Genomic DNA, 23,594 nt, shown 5'->3' on the forward strand with positions numbered 1-23,594 from the left:
GGTCCTGAGATTCCCCCCTTCTCCGTCTCTGATTGGCCAACAGAGTTTCACTGGCGCTGCTCTCGTGGAGAACAAACGCGGAGAGGGAAGTGCCGCAAAAGCCAACTCGGGCGAGCCTGGGATGTTCGGAATTTCGAGTACAAAGGAGAAGCAGGCTGCCGGTTGGGGTGAGTGATTGTATTTTGAAATGTTGCCTTCCCCAGCGGGTAGCGATTAAATTGAAATCAGCTGTTGCCAGTATTTGTTTATTTTGGAGAACAGACTGGTGTGGGATTCAGAGTCACTGTTGATTCATCTCTGCCTGCTTTCTCTCCATCCCTGAAATACCACAGGTTGAGAATTTCTACTCGCTGCACAGAAAGGAGACTGTCACAATCTGAAACAGCTTTTATTCGCTTAAGCATTAGAGTGGCAAAACACACATCTTACTGGTAGCTTTGGGGGGGGGGGGGAAGGAAGCCTAGAAACAAACTTTTCAGAACAACTGATCGAATGTTGTTGGCCACAGCTGTATCTCAGCTAATGGGACTTGAAAGAGATGTTTTTTCTAAGCTGTAACAGAAAATACTGAAAGATCTATGAAAATTTGCTGTAGTCTAAATGCAATTAAATGGCATGGTGACAGAATTTTACATGTTTAAGAGTTTTTCAGCAGGTCAAGCTAAAATTGTATAAACAGTTTCAGCAATAAGGTAGAGGGAAAGACAAAACAATAAATGAAGTATCTGTTAAATCAGAAACCAGTGGATCATCAAACCAACCAACCCTGAGTTCTCCCTAGAGACACAAATGGTCAGGCTCAAATTATTCTATTTTGGACACATTATATGAAGACCTAACTCTCTGGAAAAGGCTGTAGTTCTGGGAAAGTTGGAAGGAAAGAGAAGAAGAGTTGGATGGACTCAATTTCATTGGGAATTAATGCACCACTAGAAGACTTGAAAGTCTTTTTGAGGGATCATGGAGAAAATCTATCTATGTGTTCCCCAGAAATCAAAAGCAATTTGATGGCACATAATCAACAATCGGTGTTTCTAAATCTTGATGCACAATGAACTTTCCCAAAGCTTCCTTCTCTAAAAAACTTTTTGGCATCAGCAGATGGGTGATTCATAGGCAATAAGCCAACAATCGGTTGTTATTGGTAAAGAGTTGAGAGGGTGCACTGCTCTAGCTTGAGAATGAAAGTCTGACATCAGGATTTCCACAGTGCCAGTATCCCTGGGAATATTGGTTCTCTGTGCATTAGGAGACATTAAACATTTGACATATACTTAAATAAATACCTCCCTGAATAAGAGACATTTACAGGCAATGGTTACTGAGTATCTTACTCCCATTTTCTTACCTGTCTTCCACTGGAAGATAAGTGGGATGTTTGTAAAGGAAAAGAGAGAAGAAAAAAGGAAAGTCTGGAGACAAGTGAGGTTTGCCAGAAAAGCTTTTCTTATAGGTTGGAAATCAGCCCTTATAGAAAACCCTTAAGAAAATAACCAAGTTTGTCCCAGACAACCTATTTAAAAACATCAAAAATGTGTATTTTCTCAAAGTGTACTTTCTAATTATTATTGTTTTATTTCTCATAATTACTTATTTCTGCATGGAAGCCATATGGTTTCTCTGGATGTCTCATGTGAGCCATATCCCTGCTCAAGTGAGAATATTTCCATTTCTGCTTAGAGGCACCGTTTTTCTTTCACTCCATCCATTAATGTTTTGGAGCACCAAGTCTTTGAATACAGTCTTTGATTGCCACTAAGTTGTCTGGTCACATCTTTGGGAAAGAGCAAAACCTTGATTCTTTGCAAGGATTAACTCATTGTCTTACCAGCTAGAAAAAAATAAGTTCACAGCTGAGGGAGGCTCCTTTTGGGCACTGGCTTATCCAGGAGAAGCTGCAGCCAGAAAGAGCACAGAAGAGATTGCCTGGAGAAGATGTTCTCACTGCCATCAATCCCTTTCTCTTTTGTCTTTCTGCAGCAGCTTGCAGGAATATGGGCAGCACTGGCAGGGGTGAAAGTTTGGTAAATAAAATCAAGAGAATAACTAGGGGCAAAAGTATATAGTTGTCAACGGTTCTCTTATTTACAATTGTTAGACAGATTTAAAATAGAAAGTATTTATGGTTATGAACATTGTAAGGCTAAATTTAAAACAGAACTGTGTATAAATGATAAGCATGTTGTTGCTAAAATGTATACAATCTCACTGAAATGTAAAACAGAAAAAGAACAAGTGAAAGAATGCATGACACTATGAGCTAAAAATTTGGTTTTAATATACAATGGGAACTATGGGAAAATATGTATTGAAATTTACACTATGTTATAACCTTAAAGAATTTTTTTACAAAATGATGTACTATTGGTACATGTCACAAGAGAAATTATCTAGAACAGTGGTTCTCAACCTTTTTAATGCCGCGACCCCGAACCGGTCGTAAGTCGAGGACTACTCAACTGGTTGTAAGTCGAGGACTACTCAACTGGTGCAGCACCATTTGCAGAATGGGACTTTTGGCGGGCTCAGCAGGGCAGAGACAGCCTGGACAATTCCTATTGGCTTTGAAAGCCAATAGAATTAGACTCTATTCAAGAGAGTCTATTCTATTGGCTTTCAAAAGCCAATAGAATAAAAGGGAGTAGCACAGCCAAGGAAAAGGGGGGAAAAAATGCCGGACTGCGTTGTTTGGCGACCCCCATGAAATGGTCGTTCGACCCCAAATGGGGTCACGACCCACAGGTTGAGAACCACTGATCTAGAACATATACAGGCACTTGAAATTTATACTGGAAATGTGAACAACAAGAAGAAATATTTTGTCGTGTTTTGGACTTGTTTAGAAAATTCTAGATTCACATGCATGCACTGATTCAGAAGATTTTAAAGATTAATATACAATTGAAACCAGAGGTTTTTCTTTTGGGATTGATGGGCAAACAATTGAAAAAAGTTATGGATCTTTATTTTCATATATGATAGTTGCAGTAAGATTATTGCATGCACAAAGATGGAAATATTCAACGCTATCCACAATGGAGAAATGGTTGATAAAGATGATGAAACTTTCTGAAATGGCTAAATTGATTTCTTTGATTAGAAAAAAGATGGGTTCAGGTCCAGTTTGGCAATCATACAGAGGTTACTTGCTGTTGTCTATTTCTGATTTGGGGTGTGTATGAAGGGACATCTCAGTCTATAACCCTGGGATTCCCAGGTAATTCCTCTCCAACTACTAACTAGTTCTGAGCATGTTTGCCTCATCAAATCAATCAAGGACAGCTAAATATTACTACACTCTCTAATAATTAATAAATCAGCACAGAAAGACCCTATTGTGTCTTACTTTTTTTTTCTTCCTATTATTGCCTTTCTCCATTATTGCCATAGTGTAGAATTTAGCTTATAAATTCTTCAGGAAGCAACCTGATCTTTGTTTATGGAAATTCTCAGTCATCCATGGTCATTATTGTCTCAAAGGTGCTTTTTCAAGAGGCAATTGGACTTTGGAAAGTTCAGTTGCCTCTTGAAAAAGCACTTTGAGACAACCTGGTCTGTGCTTATTCTTTGTGAGCATATGTTATTTCAGTGCCATTGTCTGTGTGTATGTCTATGGAGATTCTCAATCATCCAGGCCATGGTTGTCTTAAAGCAGTGTTTCTCAACCTTGACAATTTTAAGGCATGTGGACTTCAACTCCCAGAATTCCACAGCCAGCATTGCTGGCTGTGGAATTCTGGGAGTTGAAGTCCACATGCCTTAAAATTGTCAAGGTTGAGAAACACTGTCTTAAAGGCACACTTTTCTAAAAGGCAACTGAACTTTCTTGGGTTTTTTTTCATTGAAAACATTTCATTTCCAGGGGGCGAAGCTAGCTCGGATAAATGATGGACCTGAATTTCTGCCTCCTCCGGGCCATCACAGAGAATTGATTAGAAAATGTAACACCCAATTAAGGACTATGAAAATTTAAGAAATTATGAAACGTGAGTTACTTCCCTTGCTTTTCTCCTGAAGTTTGGATTGTATTTGATTCGGTTTTGGACATTCTCCCAGAGAAGCTTTGAATTTGGATGTTTGGCTAAGAGACTTGAGAGGCTTTTGAAGGCTGATGGGGAGAGGAGGGGCCCTACGATTGAAGACTGATAGGAGAAAGAATTTGGAGAGAGTTTAAAGGAGTATAGTTGAAGAAATAATAGCTGATTTATAAGTTGAATGTTGAGATCTGGAAAAAGTGAAAGTATTAAATAACTTTAAGACAGAGCCTTGATAAGGCATGTATAATAAAGATAACTGCTGCCTTTGGATTTATTTACTCTCATTATGCTGCTTTCATGGAGATAAGTTGATAAGGACAAGATAAAGGGAGGAAGTGATGTGTATGGACTATAGACTGTGTAAAAAGTCTTAGAAGGTTAAGAACTCTTTTTGGTGGTTGGATGTCAAAACACAGTCAAAGTGCAGAAAGTATTTGGCAAAGACCCAAAGCAGGCCTTAGATCTTCAGATTTATGTCTGATTCAAGTGGAAAAAGCCTTAGAAATGGATGTGAGGAAAAAAAATCACCTGAGAAGTCACTGACTCAACCAGGTAAACTTGACATTCTCTTACAAGAGTTAAGAGAAATGAAGATAAATATAAAAGAAATGAAGACAAATATAAAGAAGGATTTGAAGCATATAAAAGATAAAATGAATAATATGAATGTAAGAATAGCAGATCTGGCGAAACAAAGTCAGGATATGACATGAAATATTACAGAAGTGAAGACTCAGATGGGAGAACGTGATAAGGTGTTAAAAAGCCGGCAGTTTGACACCCCTGTTTTAAAAGCATAACAGCAAAGGCTAAATTTACCTAGTTCCCTTAGCCATTCATCATACGATTTAGCCTCCAGACCCTTTATATTTGTTGTTCTTTTCTGCACTCTTTCTAGAGCCTCAGCATCTTTTTTGTATTGTGGTGAACAAAACTGCATGTAGTATTCCAAGTACGGCCTCACTAGTGCAGTATAGAGTGGTACTATCACTTCTCATGATCTCAGTGCTATCCCCCTGTTGATGCAGCCTAGGACTACTTTTTTGGCAGCTGCAGCACACTGCTGACTCATAATTAAACAATAGTCCAGGACACTTAGATTCCTCTCAGAGGTACTGCCTATTCTTGTCTGTGTATTTGGTTTTTCCTGCCTAAGTGCAGGACCTTATTTTTCTCACCACTGAATTGCATTTGTTGGATAGGGCCCAATGCTGAATCTGTCAAGATCCTTCTGAATCTTAACACTGTTAGTAATTCCCCCTAGCTTGATTTGATGAGGCACCTTCAATCCACTCAGATTCATTTCTTTCATAAGCTGTGGTGGTGCGGTGGTTAGAATGCAGTATTGCAGGTTAACTCTGCCCACAACCAGGAGTTAAATCCTCAAGGTTGACTCAGTCTTCCATCCTTCTGAGGTCAGTAAAATGAGCCAGATTGTTGGAGACAATATGCTGACATTTGTAAATCACTCAGAGAGTGCTCTAAAGCACTATGAAATGGAATATAAGGCTGAGTACTATTGCTATTCATTGGTTTCAAGGTCACATCTGCCAGCTCCTTCAGTACCCTGGGTTGTAAACCATCTGGTCCCAGAAATCTCAACTTATTCAAAGTGGATTGGTGTTCTCTTACAAATTCCTCATCTATTTTGACCTGCCTTCCTGTTCTATCTGGTGATGGTTTTGATAGGTTGTACTATTTTTCCTTTTCCATAAAGACAGATAGGGAGAAGGAATTCAGCAGTTGTTTTCTCCCTGCTACCTGTTACCTTCTTGCCATCTTCTCCGATTAATGGGCTGATTATTTCCCTGACTTTCTTCTTGTTCCCTACATATTGAAAGAAACTTTTTTGGTTATTTTTTAGCATTCATTGCAAGTCTTAGCTTATTCTAAGCCTTAGCCTTCCTGATTCCATCCTTGCAGATATGGGCTGTTTGCTAATATTCTGTTCTAGTTAGAAGTCCCTCTTTCCATTTTTTATACTTGCTCTTTTTATCCCTCAGTTTTTCAGAAAGCTCTTTGTATAACCATGCTAGTTTCATCTGGAATCTCTTGTTTTTCTATCTCTGTGGTATTGTTTTTGCTTGGGCCTTTATTATCTCATTTTTCAGTAGTCTGTTTGATCTCACTGCAGAGTTTGTTTCCCAATTGATGTCAGGGTAGTTAAAGTCCCCCATTACTATAGTGGCATATTTCCCACGCCCTTCAACTAACTGATTAGCAAAAGGTTCATCTATTTCCTTTGCTTGCTTGAATGGATGGCCTGTAGTACACATGTATAAAATGTCATTTTTTCCCCTCTAATATTCACCCAAATACTATACAAATCCTATTGGTAAAAAGGATTCTTCACTTCTAAAACATCTGTCTGAGTTTGCATATCTCTGGACTGTGACGGCACCCAATTAACTATCTTGCTTGCTGGCAATCAGCAGTGCTAGCACACAAAAAATATTTATATTACAGCAGTGACAGATTGCTCAAAACTAAGTAGCAATTAAATGGCCTTTCCAAACAAGTTTGTAGAAGATGTGATAGACATTTAAACAATGACTTTGAAAAACATTTCAAAATTGTTTTGAAATTCACAGAATAAATTAGTGATGTGACTTAGAGCATGAGCTGTAAAAACACAAGATAAAAGCAATTTAATGTCACAGGAATTCACACTTAGCTGTCAAGTAAGCAAGAATTTTCATACCTCATGAGAATCTGGGGCCCTCCACCCAAACCTTTCTGCACGATCCAGTACATCTGCCAACAATTTGAGTGAGGATATCAGGAAGCAATGCAAAGAATGAAGCTATCCTTATACAGAATCCACTTGAACATGTCTGAGCATCTCATCCTTCATTTGAATACTTCTAGTGAAGAACTCACCATCTCATATAGCAAGCTTTCTATTGACTAAGTCTACACAGTTGGAAAACTTCTTCTTGATAGCTTGTCTGAACTTCCTTCCATGTAATTTTAACCTATCAATTCTGGTTCTGGTCTCTGGGGCAATAGGGCATGTCCGCTCTTTTTCTATGTAACAGCCCTTCAAATACTTAAAAGAGGGCTATCACGTCTTCTGTAAGCTGTCTTTTCTCTAGGCTGAAGATACTCAGAAATTCCTTTTACACATTACCCATATTGCTTGGTTTCCTGATCCTTCCCCCAACCTGGTAGCCCTTCTCTTCAATTCTTATTGTCCTTTTTAAATTGAATTACCCAGAACTGGACACAATATTCCTAGCATGATTATGGGAAAATAATTGGGGAAGATACCTGGCTCTTGTTTAGCTTCAAGGCAGCGAAGTAATTGACAATTGTATTACATGGATAACTTTGGATAATCTGTGTAATGCCCATATAAAGTGTATGCAATAAAACATAGTACAATCCACCCATTTAACAACAGAAACAATATTTTCATCTGTGTTCATTTAGTAGTATGGATCATTTAGTAGCATCGATCAACTTACGCTACAATGTGCCCTACATGTATCCTTGAAGAGAATCTGGAAGCTGCAGCTGGTGCAGAATGTGGGCAAGTGAGCTGTTCTGGGTGCCCCAAGGACTGTGTTATAACACCTCTGCTGTGTGAACTGCATTGGATGCCAGTTTGCTTTCAGTTCAAGGTGTGGACTGTTATCTTTAAAGCCATTCATGGCATGGGACCAGTTATCTGAGAAGCCGTTTTGCCCCAATTACCTCAGCCCATACCATCTAGTCATGCTGAGAGGGTATCTTATGGATCCCTTCAGTTAAAGAAATCTGACGCTGGGATCTAGGAGGACAGTCTTCTCTGCCATTGCCCCACCCTGTGGAACATTTTGCCCCCAGAGGTGATATTGGTGCCCATTTTTCTGAGGAAGAACATGAAGACTTGGCTTTGCCAACTTGCATGAGGATCAAAAAGCAGCACACAACTTTGGGGATGGTTGGTAGCCATACTGGCTCAGGAATTCTGGGAGCTGAAGTCAACAGGTCAAAAAGTTTAGAGCAGTGTTTCTCAATCTTGACAATTTTAAGGCATGTGGACTTCAATTCCCAGAATTCCACAGCCAGCATTGCTGGCTGTGGAATTCTGGGAGTTGAAGTCCACATGCCTTAAAATTGTCAAGGTTGAGAAACACTGGTTTAGAGACTTAGCCCTTCTGGAAAACAAAATTTAATTCAGGCATAAAAAGTGGCCATAATAAATGAACAATATCGAAAGATTTGTTTTAATTCTCCTCTTGCACCTCCAAAATATAACAGATTTTCCCAAAAACTAACAGCATTTATTTGCACTAATAATTAATAATAAGTCCATCAACATTCATTAGTCTCCTTTCACTAACTTATCTTGTACACTTATAGAAGAGGCATGTGGATAATTATATTATGTTTTTTATCCTTTTATGTAAAGTACATCCAGGAATGTCAGGGAGTTGTGGCACAAAAGACAATCCTCTTTTCCTCCCTATAATTAACCTTGCCTAACTATTCTCTAGTGAATTACATCCAGGAACTGACTGATTTCTGCTCAAATAAATCATTGATTTATTTCCTTCATATGCTGCTGTATTTCAATCAAGGCTCTTGGCCCCTGTAATCTCCTTTGTTTCTTCCTTCTCCAAAAGTCTCCAATGCTAAAGCTATGGCTCGAATCTCCCCTACCAGGAGTTTCTATTCCCAGTTCCTGAATTTCTCTTTCCAGGTTCTCTTCTTTCAACTGCTTCCACAAAATAGGTTCTTGTAAGGAATAGGCAATTAAGGCTGTGTTGTTGTTGTTGTTGTTGTTGTTGTTTTGCTAAACACCAAGTTTAGCGAAGTGGCAGCGAAGGCCTTTCCTGGTATTGCTTTCTGGTCCTGAAGGCTGGAGAATATGCATTTTTGAACAAATTTTCAGATGGTAAGAGAGATGGTAGATGCACAAGTTAAAAAGGAAAACAGGAGAACATTAGGAGCAGCAACACCAGGTTTCAGAATTCTGCCCACAAGGGTAATCTTCCCCAACTGAACCAGACGCTTGCTTTTTTCAATTGTGGAGGTGACAAGGATGGGAAGCTGTCCCCCACGGGATGGTGTTTGGCTCCTACTTGTGCAAGTAGGCATCCAACCACAGCTGCCCCGATTCCTTGAGAGAGCTAGAAGAAAGAGTAGAAAAGAGACAAAGCCAGCTCAGGCACTATGATATCACAAAGAAGCATTAATTATTGAGCAAGGAAATGTGGGGTATACACCAATGAACAGATGTGAATGGTAGTATAAGAAATGTAAGGATCATCCAAAATGGAATAACATGGACTGGGGAGAATTAAATTACAGGGAATAAGGCAGTATTATCGGCTGGAGAAAACCACAGGGCTTATTCATGTACATAGACTTATCATGAAATGATATACAGGTAGTCCTCAAGTTACAACAGCAACTGAGATCAGAATTTCTGTCACTAAGCAATATGGTCGTAAAGCACAACATTACCTAAATGCATTGTTTAGCCATGACACTCCTTGCAGTCCCCATTGGCATTGTTAAGTGAAGATTGCAAGTCGTTAAGCAAGGATCTCATATGACTATAACTTGCGATTTCCTGCCAGCTTCCAAGAAGCGAAGTCTCAGGCAGCCTGCAAGCAGGCTGGCAGGCCAGCAAGTGCTATGGAGTGCAGCCAGGTGAGTGAGGAGACAGTGCTGCATTGTGCAAGCAAGTGTGGCTGGGTGAGGGAGGGGATGCTGTGGCACCATGCAAGCACAGCCAGGTGAAGGGGGTTGCTACACAATTTGTGCAGGGAACACTGTGGGCAGATGCATGCTATAAAGTACAAGATCCCTGAGATCTCTTTCTCTATATAGCAGGTTCCTCAGGAAAAAAAAGGAGCAGAAAAAAAGCAGCAGAAATGACTTGCAACCTTCCCTCCTGGGAATGATAATGTGGCCATCAGATGCTGTTGTAAGTGTGAACTGGTTGCCAAATGCCCAAATCACAGTCACATGATCTGGCAGGGGGGATGTTGCTGTGATGCTCAGAATTTCAAGGACTGGTTGTAAGTACTATTCGTTCAGCACAATCACAATTCTGAACATTTGCTAAGTGAGTGGTCATTAATCAACAACTATCTGTATGATGAAATAGAGGCTTGCATGTTTGAATAAACCATTCAGTGAATAAGTCATGGCAGTGTTTTCATCACATTTTGAGACTATAATTTTCAATAGTAAAAGGGGAAAGATGTATATGATCTGAAGAGAAACCAGAATATAAGGCTATAATTTTCAATAGATTCAGTTCACATATTTGTTTGTGACTTGTGGGAACCAAATAATCATATGAGATTTCTCATGTGCTTACATCAATTTGCATGCCATTCACTGGCATTTCCTTTCTATATGCTACCCCTACCAGTGCAATCTCAGAACTCTAAGACTTCCTCAAAGACAATTGGAGAATCAAAGGTGGTGACAGACTAGCAGCTCCTGTAATAAGCTCCTGATCTGTGGCTATCCTTATCCCTTCTGACTCAGTCCTATGGCCTAAAAACGCCATCCAGAAGGAAGAAAGGAACCTGGACCAGCCCCAGTAATGATACTGGGGTCCAATATTCCAGTAAGGAGAGAGATGAGGATTGACTATCTCCCCACCGCAGAGACAATGCAAAATATGAGTAACAGATGTACAGTTTCAAGATCTCCTTAATCCCTAAGGAGCAAGTCAGGCTCCTAGTCTTCCAAAGCTTCAGCCAGAGTACCCTCCAGAGCAGGGAAGTAGGGAAGATAACCTCCTGAAACAAGTCACATACACTTCCCACAATCACATTACTCAACCTTTCCATGTGGTCTGCCTTTTGTCTGCAGAAATCTTTATAGCATAAAATTTAAATCATACTACAGTCAAGGCAGACAGCTTGAATTGCAAATCCTCCGTGACAATCAGGGGGTTAAAATGGCAGCAGAAGCTGGCCCCATTGGCATTTTGGCAGTATGTCCTACAATATCAACAGAGCATCTGGAAGCAGTCATTGCGCCCAACTACTGCTGTGTAGTACAAAAAAACAACTCCTAGAAATCCATCTTTTGGCAGACTCATCACATCCAAAGTGCCAGAGTCTTTAAGAATAAGTTAGTCTGTGACCTCATTACTGGAAAGTAACAAATGGCTCCTGATCCTGTCATAAGAGCCATAAAAATGTAAGTAGCAGTAAATCTGCAGGCAGTTGCATGTCAGTAAATCTTCCAGCCATGTCAAAGCACACTTTAAAGTAGGAAGTTAAATCTATAAAAATACAGAACACATTTTGAGAAATCTAAGACAAAAGCTAGCAGACATCAAAACAACAATTCTGACACATACTGTACTCAGTGCTGGTAGAAATATAGATGTCCAGCACCAACACCTGCCCTATTAAGCTGCTAACCTTCTAATCTAAACCTTTCTCTCTTTTGACTCATGCAGGAAAAAGCTATCAGCACACTTCCTCACCAATAACAGTGAAAGTGACTCTGGCACTGATTCCACTGAGAGTTCCATACCAGCAGTATTCAAAGAATCCAGACAACTTCAAGTAGCTGATGCCAAAAGAATCTGTCTTGGAAGCAAAATAAACTCCAGACAAGCAGTATCTTCACAGAAAGGTATGCTCTCACCTGCTTCCCAATCTGAGGGGACTTTAAGAGAACCAGAAGCACAAAAGGAACAGCACACCTCACCTTTTCTTTCCTTAAACAAGCCAAAGGACACTTCTGCTAAAAAGTTATGATTCTTGATTGCCAGTGATCCATATTTTGCTACCCAGGATTCTTCTATGTGTAGCAGACACAGAGCACTAATTGCATCTAGCTCGGACAACAGATACATTGCCTTCCCTTGGCATGCTTAGCCAATGGGGGACTCTCACACTACAGGTGGCTGATAGATTAATAACACATTCCACCACCCCCACCCTACCATCCTGCTCATCCTACTCCCTCCCTCCCATCTTTTAATTATAGCTGATAGTTTGTATTTTTATAGTTTTATTTTTATAGATATGTTTCTGTATTGTTTTACTCTTTTTAACACTGTAAGCCATCCAGAGTCAACTTATTTATTTAATAAATAAATATCAATCAATCAATAAACTATACTTATCGTATCTAAACACTGGAGGGCCTTTACTCTGGCATGATGTCATGCCCTCCCCTCAGCTCTCCATGAAGGCTGATACAGGAAGATTCCTTACCCAGTGAGACCAGGCTCCTGGACACACTGAAACAATAGAACAGGTGCTTTTCCAGTGCCCGTATTACAGAGACATCTGTAGCCTCATCTTACCATTATTGCATAAATGCCAGGCCACACAGGACATTTCTAGATCTTTGATCGACCTGTTTTATGACTGTTATGACTTATAATTGTGATGAGCAGGCTACATTATGGTCATTAGTCAATGTACTTCCTCCTGTTCCTCTTCTTTATAGTTCAGTTAATCAGGGCGACCTTTGCCTGAGCTGATTCTGAAGATTATTTCATTTCAACCTCCTTTGTCTAGCTAATAGTTCTTACATATTTCTGTCAAATTATCTTCCTTACACTTTCCATGAGCGAAATTGCTTTTCCAACAAATATCTGTGGAGATTCTCTGTCACCCAGGTTATGGTTGTCCCAAAGGTGCTTTTCCAAAAGGCAACTGGATTTCCTTGGATTTTTTTTCTTTGAAAACGTTTCACTTTCATCTAAGAAGCTAAAGAAGCTGGATGAGAAGCGAAACATTTTCAAAGAAAAAAACAAGTAACTCCAGTTGCCTTTTGGAAAACCACCTTTGGGGCAACAAAGGTTCAACCTTCTTACAAGAGCCAATGCTTACCATACAACATCTGCAAAGGCTGTGAGCAAAGGCTTAGACTGATATTGGATACCATGCTTTGCACAAATGGATTTCACCAAGTGGGTCACTTTCCAGTAGTTATGTCGAGGCATGGTGGGAAAAAGGCTACATGAAAGAAGAGAGAGAGAGAGAGACCGTAAGATGTTGTGCAGTTTAGTGCTCCCCTTCTTATTAACTATGAGATAGGCAGGCCTTCAAGCCCAACAACCTCTTCCCAAAGGAGCTGAACAGAAAGGTTTAGAACAGTGGTTCTCAACCTGTGGGTCAGTACCCCATTTGGGGTCGAACGACCATTTCACGGGGGTCGCCAAACAACACAGTCCACCATTTTTTTTCCCTTTTCCTTAGCTGTGCTACTCCCTTTTATTCTATTGGCTTTTGAAAGCCAGTAGAACAGACTCTCTTGAATAGAGTCTAATTCTATTGGCTTTCAAAAGCCAATAGGAATTGTCCAGGCTGTCTCTGCCCTGCTGAGCCCACCAAAAGTCCCATTCTGCAAACGGTGCTGCACAGTTGAGTAGTCCTCGACTTACGACCGGTTGAGTAGTCCTCGACTTACAACCGGTTGGGGGGGGTCGCGGCATTAAAAAGGTTGAGAACCACTGGTTTAGAAGAAGCACCTAAGCATAGTTCTGGCATCTCTTGCCTAGCTTGATTGAGTTCTTAAGGAAAACAGGCAGAAACATATCTAAGACTGCCTGCATACTGAGTTTTTCTGCTATGGTTATGTCTCGCCATCTTTTTCCCTTGACCATCTTCACAGGTTATTGTAATGGGTCTTGTCAGGGTTCAGTGGCTGAAAGATCGAACTATCTGAATGGGAGGCCTAGAAGGAGGAGAATAGAACAAGAATCTATCATTGACACAAGGAGAGTTAGAGGAAATCCAAGTCTCCTTGACAAAAAGGGTGGATGGCAAGAGAGTGTGAAATATTCAAAATCTGAGTGGTTATAAATTATGACGGCTGATCTGCATGAACAATTTGCTATAATGCAGAAAAGTCCTGAACTGCTTTCTCTCAATGAAAAATAATTAAATTTCTGTTATAAACTCCTGCAATAGAAAAAATGTGATTTATAGCCATGTTATCTCTAGGAGCCTGGCAAGTCTGGATGTCAACTGACTGAGTCATATACAGCCTTTATAGGCCAGCCACTCACACTATTTTAAAACCTGAGGAGCTATCTAACAAAATGAAATTCAATGGTGAAAAAAGTAAGCTTCTACATTTAGGCAAGAAAAACCAAATGTACATGTATAGTATGGGGGGTACCTTACTCAACAGTAATAACCGTGAGAGGGATCTCAGAGTCCTACTGGACAATTACTTAAAATATAAGCTAGCAGTGTGCTGCAGCTGCCAAAAAGGCTGCATTAACAGAAGGATAGAATCAAGATTATGTGAAGTGTTAATACCACTTTACAATGCCTTGGTAAGGCCACACTTGGAATACTGCATCCAGTTTTGGTCACCATGATGTAAAAAAGATGCTGAACTCTAGAAAGAGTACAGAGAAGAGCAACAAAGATGATTAGGGGACTGGAAGCTAAAACATATAAGGAACGGTTGCTGGAATTGGGTATGTCTAGTTTAATGAAGAGAAGGATGAGGGGGGACATGATAGCAGTATTCCAATATCTCAGGGGCTGACATAAAGAAGAGGGAGTCAAGCTATTTTCCAAAGCGCCTGAAGGCAGGACAAGAAGCAACGGGTGGAAACTAACCAAAGAGAGAAGCAACCTAGAACTAAGGAGAAACTTCCTGACAGTTAGAACAATTAACCAGTGGAACAACCTGCCTCCAGAAGCGGTGAATGCGTCAACACTGGACGTTTTTAAGAAGAAACTGTACAGCCATTTGTCTGAAATGGTATAGGGTTTCCTGCCTGAGCAGAGGGTTGGATTAGATGACCTCCAAGGTCCCTTCCAACTTTATCATTATTAGTATTATTATTATTAAGAGCAAGAAAGGGTGAGGAAAGACCATGTTGATGGAAGGCATACCTGGCCAGAGAGGAGAAGGACAGATAGAAAGTATTGCCCCATTAAAGTATGAGGTTTTGTTGAGAGTAAATTGGTTTTGATATTAGATCTGGGATATCAGGAGGAATGAAAGAGGGGGGAGAGGCAGTTTGATTTCCTCAAGAAAAAATAAGGATGAACATTTGGAGAATAAGCAGGCAAAGGGGCAAGAAGCTTAAGGGCTAAAGAACAAAGAACAGGCTTTGTGGGAGAAAGTAGAAGGATTCAGGTTAAGTTCTCAGAAAAGAGGGTAGAGGAAATTTGTTCTAGGTGAGGCAATGATGAAAGATGTGAAAGTCAAACTGATATTCCTTGGAATGATTCGGATGATTTATTAGAACATAGAATAATGGGGTTGAAGGAACCTTGGAGATCTCATTGAAGATTTTTAATCTACATAACACTTATGTTCCTCTTCATTCAGGATCCTATGTGAAACTTCAGAAAGGCTGATATGTGAAACTTCAGAAGACAAATACGGTGTGAACAACAGTGGAAGATGTAACAAACACAATTATCAAGCAATATCCCCTTTATTTTCCAGGCTCTGGGTTATTTGAAACTCCTCCCCAAATTTCCATTTCCCCTAAGGCAAATGTACTTACTGATGCTCAATTTGGAAGTTGAGGTGCCCTGTAAACCAGTCGTTGAATAAAGACTGGTTTACATTGCATGTTGCCTGGAGCTGAAAAGGGAAGAAAGAGAGGAATAAGCCAACTCTAAGAATGAGTTAATTTTATTTCAGGCTGGACATTTCCATGCTCACAGCTGTCTCAATCTGTACTCTAAACAAGAAGAGAGTTTTATACTTTGGATCAAAATAAAAACAGCGTGAGAACTCCATGGTGAGTCTCTTATGAGCAGAAAGCTGTCTACAATGATCACAACTTTAAGATTTGTCTCCACTTTCTAGAACCCTGATTTTGTTTGTGCCCTGAATTAGAGCTAGGCTTAGGTTCTACTTTTCTGGATGGCATAAACTGATATCCTTAGAACTCACTGTCATGAGTGAGTTATTGTAATGGTTCACTTTATAAATATTCTGCTTATAATGGACTCAGGACTTTGTCCTGATTTGCACCCATGAATGCTATCAAGACTATTACAAAACAATTATGCTTTCCCACTTGCAATCTGAACTGCAGAAAGCCAGCAACGAAGCAGTGGCATTAACAACATGAGTTCTAGGTTATGGCTGCAATGAGTCTGATCATCCTGCCCCTGGAAAAATAAACCCCACAAACATATGGCTATTCCTTAAATGATAAACCATGTTTCTTAATACAACCTTTGTAATCTCAGAGAGTAGCAGGAAATCTCAACCAGATCTCAACCCCAAAAGCCCTTCAAAGATCTGCAGATACCTGACTAGTCTAGTGGAGTGTTTTATTCCCGGGGCAGATCTTGTCCTGTATGTCCAAATATTTTTTTGGAGAGGGGGATTTTTAAGGGCTAAAATCTATTTCATCATACCTCATATCTAAAAACTATCAAAGCTTGAGATCAGACAATTCTTGTCTCACACCAGACTTCTTCCTCAGAAAGAGAATGTCATTTTTCCCTTTTGCCTTCTTCCACCCCATCTATTATACTGCATTTATATATGAACAGATATGTCACCTGAAGTAAGGGTTGGGGAGATTGTGCATCTCACCTGCATTGAAAGCCAGTCCATGTTCTTATCATAATCAATGGTCATTGGGATGTGGTTCATTTGTGTCACCCAGACAAACCAGTGACTTTCTATGACTCTACACAACAAAAATAAAGGCAGATTACAATTTTTGCAGCCTACACAAAAGTACAAATAAAGCAGTTTGGAAGTAGCAGAGAAGCACCAGGAGAGGGGCAGAATTAGGGGAAAATGTAACGAGAAGAAAATTAAACAAAAACAAACTAACCAAATATGAAAATTAAACAAAAACAAACTAACCTAGCAAAAAAAAAAAAGAGGTACTGAAGAATTCATGATCATGATTAATCAGAGTAACTGTGGCATAGTAAGAACTTCTATTATTATTAATAATAATTATAACAACAATGTTTATTGTTAACAGCTAACAATAACCCTAACAATAATTTCCCATCTTTATTGTGTATAACTCAGAATGGTGTATATCAGTGTTTCTCAACCTTGGCAACTTTAAGATGTGTGGACTTCAACTGGCTGGGGAATTCTGGGAGTTGAAGTCCACACATCTTAAAGTTGCCAAGGTTGGGAAACACTGTTGTATATGAAGTTTCTCCTCTCATTTTTCCCACAATATTAACCCTGAAAAGTGAGTTGGGCTGAGAGAAAGTGATTGGCCCAACGTCACCCAGCTGCCTTTCATGTGTAAGGGGGACCTGGAACTCACAGTCTCTAGAACAGCACCTTAATCATTACACCAAATTGGTTCCCTTTTTTATGGGAGAGGAAGAATTCCAATTATGGAGTTGTAGATTTCCCTGTGAATTAGAGCAGATTAATCTCTATTCTCATGGAGAACATCTATCTATGTTGTCACTAAGGGTCAAAAACCACTTGATGGCACGTCATCCAACAACCTTCATGGTAAAAAAAATAGATTCAGAGTGTAGCCTATTTAGTATTTGTTTTCCACTGAGAAAATGTCAGTATAATGGCTGGGAAGATGTGAAGAGAAAGCCCTGATCCTAAGTCTGATTAAAAGAAAAAGAAAGCAAAAGACATATTCTTGTTGAGTTCAACTCTAGATGAGTGTATACATGCCATATCTTGGCAATGTGATAGAAGGGATTTGTCTTCTTCCGGGAAGATTTAAAAACTTCCAGGTTTAACCAACAATCCTGAAACGTCCAGAGGGTAGTACTATAACCATGGCCAAAGCTGCTTGGAATCATTCCAAGATCAACTAAGGTTGAACAGATGTTGCCATCTGCTGAAAAGCACCCCTGAGAAGACACAATGCATCCATAGATGCAAAAAGGCATTGTACATGAACATGCTCCATCCCACAACATCTTCTCAGAGAAGGCTGAAGCATTCCATTCCTGGTCTGAACCAGAGCACTCAAGCAAGAGAGAAAGCAAAATTCTGGTTTTGGCTCTGAATATTGATGTATGTGTTTATTCAATTTGCCCCGATTGGTGTCCTCCCAACCATGTGAAAATCAACTCTAAGAATGTCTTGGGAATTGCAGAACTTGAAAGCCGATACAAGTGGCTGCATCAGGCAGAAAGCCTACAAGGACATGGCATGACAATCCAAAGAAATCAGGAAAAGTGTGGGATCAAATGGAACTCACCTGAGCAGGAGAAAGAGACACAAGAGGCTCTTGAGATCTAGTAGAAATGAGTATGTTATGAAGAATCGAAGATAGAAGGTTACCATCCAAGCCAAATCCTGCCACAAAAAAACAGAAATTTCTATCAAATAGTATGCTATAATCCCATACCAAGATACTGAATCCTAAAAACCCACCTACATTTTTTCTGTGGCCCCCTTTATTATGCCACAATGAAAATGCAACCTCCTTTTGGAACCATAGTGGAAATACTACTTACCACCCATTTTTTGCGCTGAACAACGAAGTAGAAAACATACCACTGCAAATATAAAGGCACCAGAGCTGGTGGACCAACTAAGGAAGAATACAAAGATAAATGTCTAAGTAAAATCAACTCAAAGCAAAGTAGACTATTTGTAGCTCAGGATTAAAAAAAAGGGGGGGTCCTTGGTGCTTGCTAAGCTTTGTTGTTTCCTTGCAGACGTTTCATCATTCAAACTAGGTAACTGTTATGGTTCAGGCTAATGAAACACTTCAAAGAACTTCCAGGCATTTATTTTCCTAAAAGTCTTTTATTGTTACAAAATGTCAGGCACAGGCATAATGGAGGCTTTTTATGCTAAGATCTAAATTCTCTTCCTCTGAGCATTTAATTTATTAGTATGTTCCCTCCCTAAATTAGCTGTCATATATCACATTATCCAATTAGTGTGAAGGTCAGAGGTTTCCTTTTTCTTTCTCTCTTATGCTCTGCATTAACTCTAAAAATACCAGACAGTTCTGCATATTGTCAAAGCAAGAATATACAGTATTTGCAGCGTTGACAGTAACATCATCAGTGCTGAGCTACAAATATTCTTCTTTATGTATATTTAATGATCTTTCTCTATTCCTTACTACTGAGGGGGGGGGGGACTTTGTCAAGATTCAGATATAGTGGTCTCATTTTCTTGCAAGCCAGAGAAGAATTACACACTCACTCACTGGCTCTAAGTATCAGGAAGACCTAAGAATTGTTTTAATGGATCAAACCTCAGAGCCTCATATGCCCAACAGATGTAAAATAATGTTAATATTTTCCCCACAATAAGTAGGATGTCTGTAGCAATAGCAATAGAAACTTAGACTTGTTTTCCATTCCATAGTGCATTACACAGTGCACTCCACAGTGCATCTGAGTGGTTTACAAATGTCATCATATTGCCCCCAACAATCTGGATTCTATTTTACCAACCTCAAAAGGATGGAAGGCTGAATCAACCTTGAGCAGGTCAGGATTAAACTCCTGGCTGTAGGCAGAGTTAGCCTGCAATACTGCATTCTAGTCACTGTGCCACTACAGCTCCTGTAACCATGAAGATCCCATTTGGTTCATTGTGGCTCAGTTCCATCGTCATATGCATCTACATCCACCATATTTTCAATTATTAAAAGGGGATACAGATAGTATCAGGGGCTGCCACAAAGAAGAGGGAGTCAAGCTATTTTCCAAAGTGCTTGAAGGCAGGACAAGAAGCAATGGATAGAAACTAATCAATGAGAGAAGCTACCTAGAACTAAGGAGAAACTTCCTGACAGTTAGAACAATTAACCAGTGGAACAACCTGCCTCCAGAAGCGGTGAATGCTCCAACACTGGAAGTTTTTAAGAAGAGACTGGACAGCCATTTGTCTGAAATGGTATAGGGCAGTGATGGCGAACCTTTTAGAGACCAAGTGCCCAAACTGCAACCCAAAACCCACTTATGTATCATCGGGTGCCGGGTGGACATGGCCCATTGGGTGGGTGTGGCCCATTGGGTGGGTGTGGCCAACTGGATGGGCGTGGCCCATTGGATGGGCGTGGCTGTGGTGGTAATGGCAGACTGGGTGGGACTAAAAAGTTCATTCAATCAATTCCAACTCTGCGAGATCTTTTTTTTTCCCACGAGAAGTTGAAATTGATTGATCAATTGAACCTCTCTTTTTTTGCACATGGCAGAGGCCTAAAGCGAAAAGGTTTTATAAAACCCAGCTGAAGGCCTAGGACTGGGGCGACAGCATGCATGCCCACAGAGAGGGCTCTGCGTGCCACCTGTGGCGCACGTGCCATAGGTTCGCCACCATGGGTATAGGGTTTCCTGCCTGAAGAGAGGGTTGGACTAGATGACATCCAAGGTCCCTTCCAACTTTATTATTATTATTATTATTATTAGTGTTGAGTCAGGTGGACCAGGCCTGTGTTAACCCTGGAATACAAAGCTTCATTTGCCAGGTGTGGTGCAGTTTGTCATAGAGTGTTAAATATAATTTAATGGGTAGACATTTGAGATTATAATAGAGTGACATGAAACAGCTATAGTAATATTGTACACACAAAAAAGTATCCTTCTAATGATACATGACATGAATATAATTAGAATATAACTAGAAGGCATTTTTTTACAGGAAACGGTTATCCCCGCATTTCCCAGGCAAATAGGGTTTCACTCTTCCTTCCAACCAATGGCAGCAAAACCACACCACACAAAAAAAAAAATCTCTGGTTTTTTGCTATCCTATGAGCCCTTAATAAGAACAGGAATATCTCAGAAAGAAAATGATACTCACGGAGAAAGAAGTATTTGTGTTGGTGATTGTATGGCATGAACTTCTTTTTCTTTATGCCAAGCTGTGAATGGGGAGAAAGGTTCATAGCAAGTCAGCACTCAGCAAATCATACCAGATAAATGCACAAACGTGTCCTGGCAAACATACGTCCATCAATGATTCTCTACCATTTGTGCCAAGGTTATTTGAGTCAAAGTTATCTTAGCAGCGCCAGTATTTCCATAGCCCTTCCCTATAAAAGACTGTACATATACATTGGCACAACACAAATAAGATTAGAACCCAGTCTAAAAGCAATTGCAGTTTCTTCAGTAAAGCCATCAATTTTAAAAATCCACATGCTATATGTTTTAGGAGTTGCTAATATATAGTAAACCACTGACTGAAGAGGTAAAGGTGGGTAGAGAATACTAGAAGGTATGATCTCTTAGTCTACAAGAGAAGGTGATCCTCTGTTTCTGCACCCAGCCTGTATAACAAAGCCACACTGCCAGGAAAAGGAAGGAGCAACCAGATTAGCAAGTTGTCTCGCAGGAAGGCAGCATACAAAACTCCAGAAAATTGCATTGGCAACTTCCCCTATCTTCTTGGGAGCTCAAGATCAGTAAATATATGTGGCACCCAGTAGATGGTATGTAGAAGATGGAAGAATGTGCAGGAAAGAAAAAAGAGGGGAAAGCAATTGTCAGTTTCGAAGGAAGTGAGAATAACATATGGTTGTGGGTGGAATCAGTTAAACCCACATGATGGGTAAAACATGAAACTAAGGAAGGAAATTGTTTTCTATCATGTTTAAGACCCTGTTTCCTTTCTCTTGTCCCTTGCCTGTATATTTCCATAAAGAACATTGCAAAGATGTCATTAGTCTCCAAACTACTGGTTTTAGTTTCTTTCACCCAAAAGAAACTAAAACCAGTAAACTGTCCTGGTGCTCCTCACCATTTGAAGAAAAGGGAAACACACAACAAACTTCAACTTTGCTTTATTTCTAATAAGGCTTATCATGGGAAATAAGGTGACAGCTAACAACCAGTGAGGTTCTTCTATGAAATCTGGCCAACAAAAAAATTTAATGGATGAAAGGAATGCCCCAGGCAAAGAAAAAATTCAAACTACTCTTGCATACCTAAGTAATCAAATCAGTATGAGCCTAAAAGAAGGTACTGTGTGTGACTTTGTATGAATTCTTTCATCCATAATCTAGCCACTAAAAGAACTGGAATCCTTTAATAGGTTTTTGTTGCTGCTGCTACTGCTGTTGTCATCAAGGAAATTATGACGGCAACACATTAGAAACTATTCAAGGCAATAATTAGAAATTAGAATTAGAAATTATTCAAGGCAACACACTAGAAACCACAGTAACAAATCTATTCATACTTGGGGATAAAAACATACAGCACATGGAAACCTAACTGTTACTGCTGTTGTTCCACTGCACCTGGTATGCCCCCCCACCCCCAACTGGGTGATAACATTGACTCTTCAATACTAACAGACTAGTCTTCCATGAATGTAATCAGTTCCCTTTTAAATCAAGCTGCTAGCTGCCACTGTGCAGTTTTGTGGTAGGAATTCCACAAATTAATTATGCATTGTTCAAAGTAGTGCTTCCTTTTGTCTATTTTAAATTTCCTTTCAAACAACTTTACAGAATGACTGCTGATCTTACCTTTTCAGAAAAGGAGAAAACTTCTCTCTGTCTACATTCTCTAGATCAGGGCTTTTCAACCAGTGGTACGGGTACCACCTGTGGTACATTGGCACCTGGCGGGTGGTACACGACCATCCTAGAAAAATAGTAGTGGGGGGGGGAAGGAGCTGAACCGGCTGCAGCACTGCACAAGCCTGAGCAAGAGATGGCTGGAGCTACAGGGCTGTCAGCGGAAGCGCCAGGATCAGCGCTTCTTCAATGCTGTCAGGGCTCCGTGGAAGCACCAGGATCAGCGCCAGGCTCCAGCTGGAGCTCGACGCTGATCCTGGTGCTTCTGCTGAGCTCTGAGAAGCACCAATCAGCTGGAATGTTGCAGCATCTCCAGGGTCTTGTGATTTACATTCAGATACTTGGCAATTGATTCATATTTATGACGGTCACAGTGTCCCAGGGTCATGTGAAGTGACCAAAACCTGCTGCAACCATTCAGCAGACGGGGGGAATAAAAACCAAACACCCCCCCCACCCCACCCCCGCTGCCAATCCTCAACAGAAATGCTCACAACAATGGAAACCTCCGACAGGAGGAAGAGCGCCGCCATGTGGGCAGGCAGGTGTCTTGCTCGGCTGTAGCTTGGGGGGGCACTTTTTTCAGTGCCATTGTAACTTCAAACAGTCACTAAGCGAACTGTTGTATGTCAAGGACTACCTGTTCTTCATCACTTTTTTCCTTTTTTTATCATTAAGTTTTTGACACCTTTCTAGGCGCCTGGTGGTACTCGGATATTGCCATATCCTAAAAGTGGTACAGTGGGTGAAAAGGTTGAAAAGCCCTGCTCTACATTACACACGATTTTACATGTTTAGGTATGTTCCTTTTCAGTTGCCTTCTTTCTAAGATAAGGGGTCCCCAACACTTTTGGTTTTTACTATCATGAACCATTTGGAATAATGTGCAGCCATGGCCATGTCACCACTTGCCACAGGTCTTCATAGCTCTCTCCATTGAAAAAAAAATTGCCCATTCACTCCTACTTTTTGCTTTCTGGTTTTTAACCGACAAGCAATACAGCAAAGGGAAGGTCCTCTTATCTATAGCTGCTAGGTTTGCCTCAAGATTCTCTAATGAGAAACTTTCTTAAAGGCTTTTTGCAAATCCAGGTTAACAGCATGCTGACATTCTCAAAAAATTCTAGAATGTTGGCAGGCAGGAT

At 40.2% G+C, this 23,594-nt stretch overlaps 1 protein-coding gene and 1 long non-coding RNA gene across 3 annotated transcripts in view; one reads left to right on the forward strand and one right to left on the reverse strand.

Moving 5' to 3' along the window:
- The first annotated feature begins 24 nt into the window (after positions 1–24).
- On the forward strand, positions 25–15,733 carry LOC120312450. 2 transcript variants are annotated; one of them, XR_005557900.1, is made up of 5 exons: positions 25–167; positions 3,863–3,986; positions 9,861–10,051; positions 11,458–11,636; positions 15,315–15,733. It is a non-coding gene; the product is annotated as an uncharacterized LOC120312450 (long non-coding RNA). The 2 variants fall into 2 exon arrangements; XR_005557899.1 differs by having other exon boundaries at positions 27–167; positions 9,861–9,957.
- The window catches only part of LOC120312449 (acyl-CoA (8-3)-desaturase-like), a 26,836-nt gene continuing 11,463 nt past the window's right edge, over positions 8,222–23,594 (reverse strand). The window contains exons 6-12 of the mRNA XM_039353177.1: positions 20,727–20,787; positions 18,416–18,492; positions 18,157–18,254; positions 16,545–16,641; positions 15,496–15,575; positions 12,848–12,973; positions 8,222–9,154 (exon numbers count right to left, since the gene is read on the reverse strand). Of these exons, the coding sequence (XP_039209111.1) occupies positions 9,103–9,154; positions 12,848–12,973; positions 15,496–15,575; positions 16,545–16,641; positions 18,157–18,254; positions 18,416–18,492; positions 20,727–20,787 (591 nt within the window). The 3' untranslated portion in view covers positions 8,222–9,102. The remainder of the gene's footprint in view (positions 9,155–12,847; positions 12,974–15,495; positions 15,576–16,544; positions 16,642–18,156; positions 18,255–18,415; positions 18,493–20,726; positions 20,788–23,594) is intronic.

Source organism: Crotalus tigris, unplaced genomic scaffold (genome assembly GCF_016545835.1).
Source record: "Crotalus tigris isolate CLP2741 ecotype Arizona unplaced genomic scaffold, ASM1654583v1 scf7180000018504.2861643, whole genome shotgun sequence".
NCBI classification, from domain to species: Eukaryota; Metazoa; Chordata; class Lepidosauria; order Squamata; family Viperidae; genus Crotalus; species Crotalus tigris.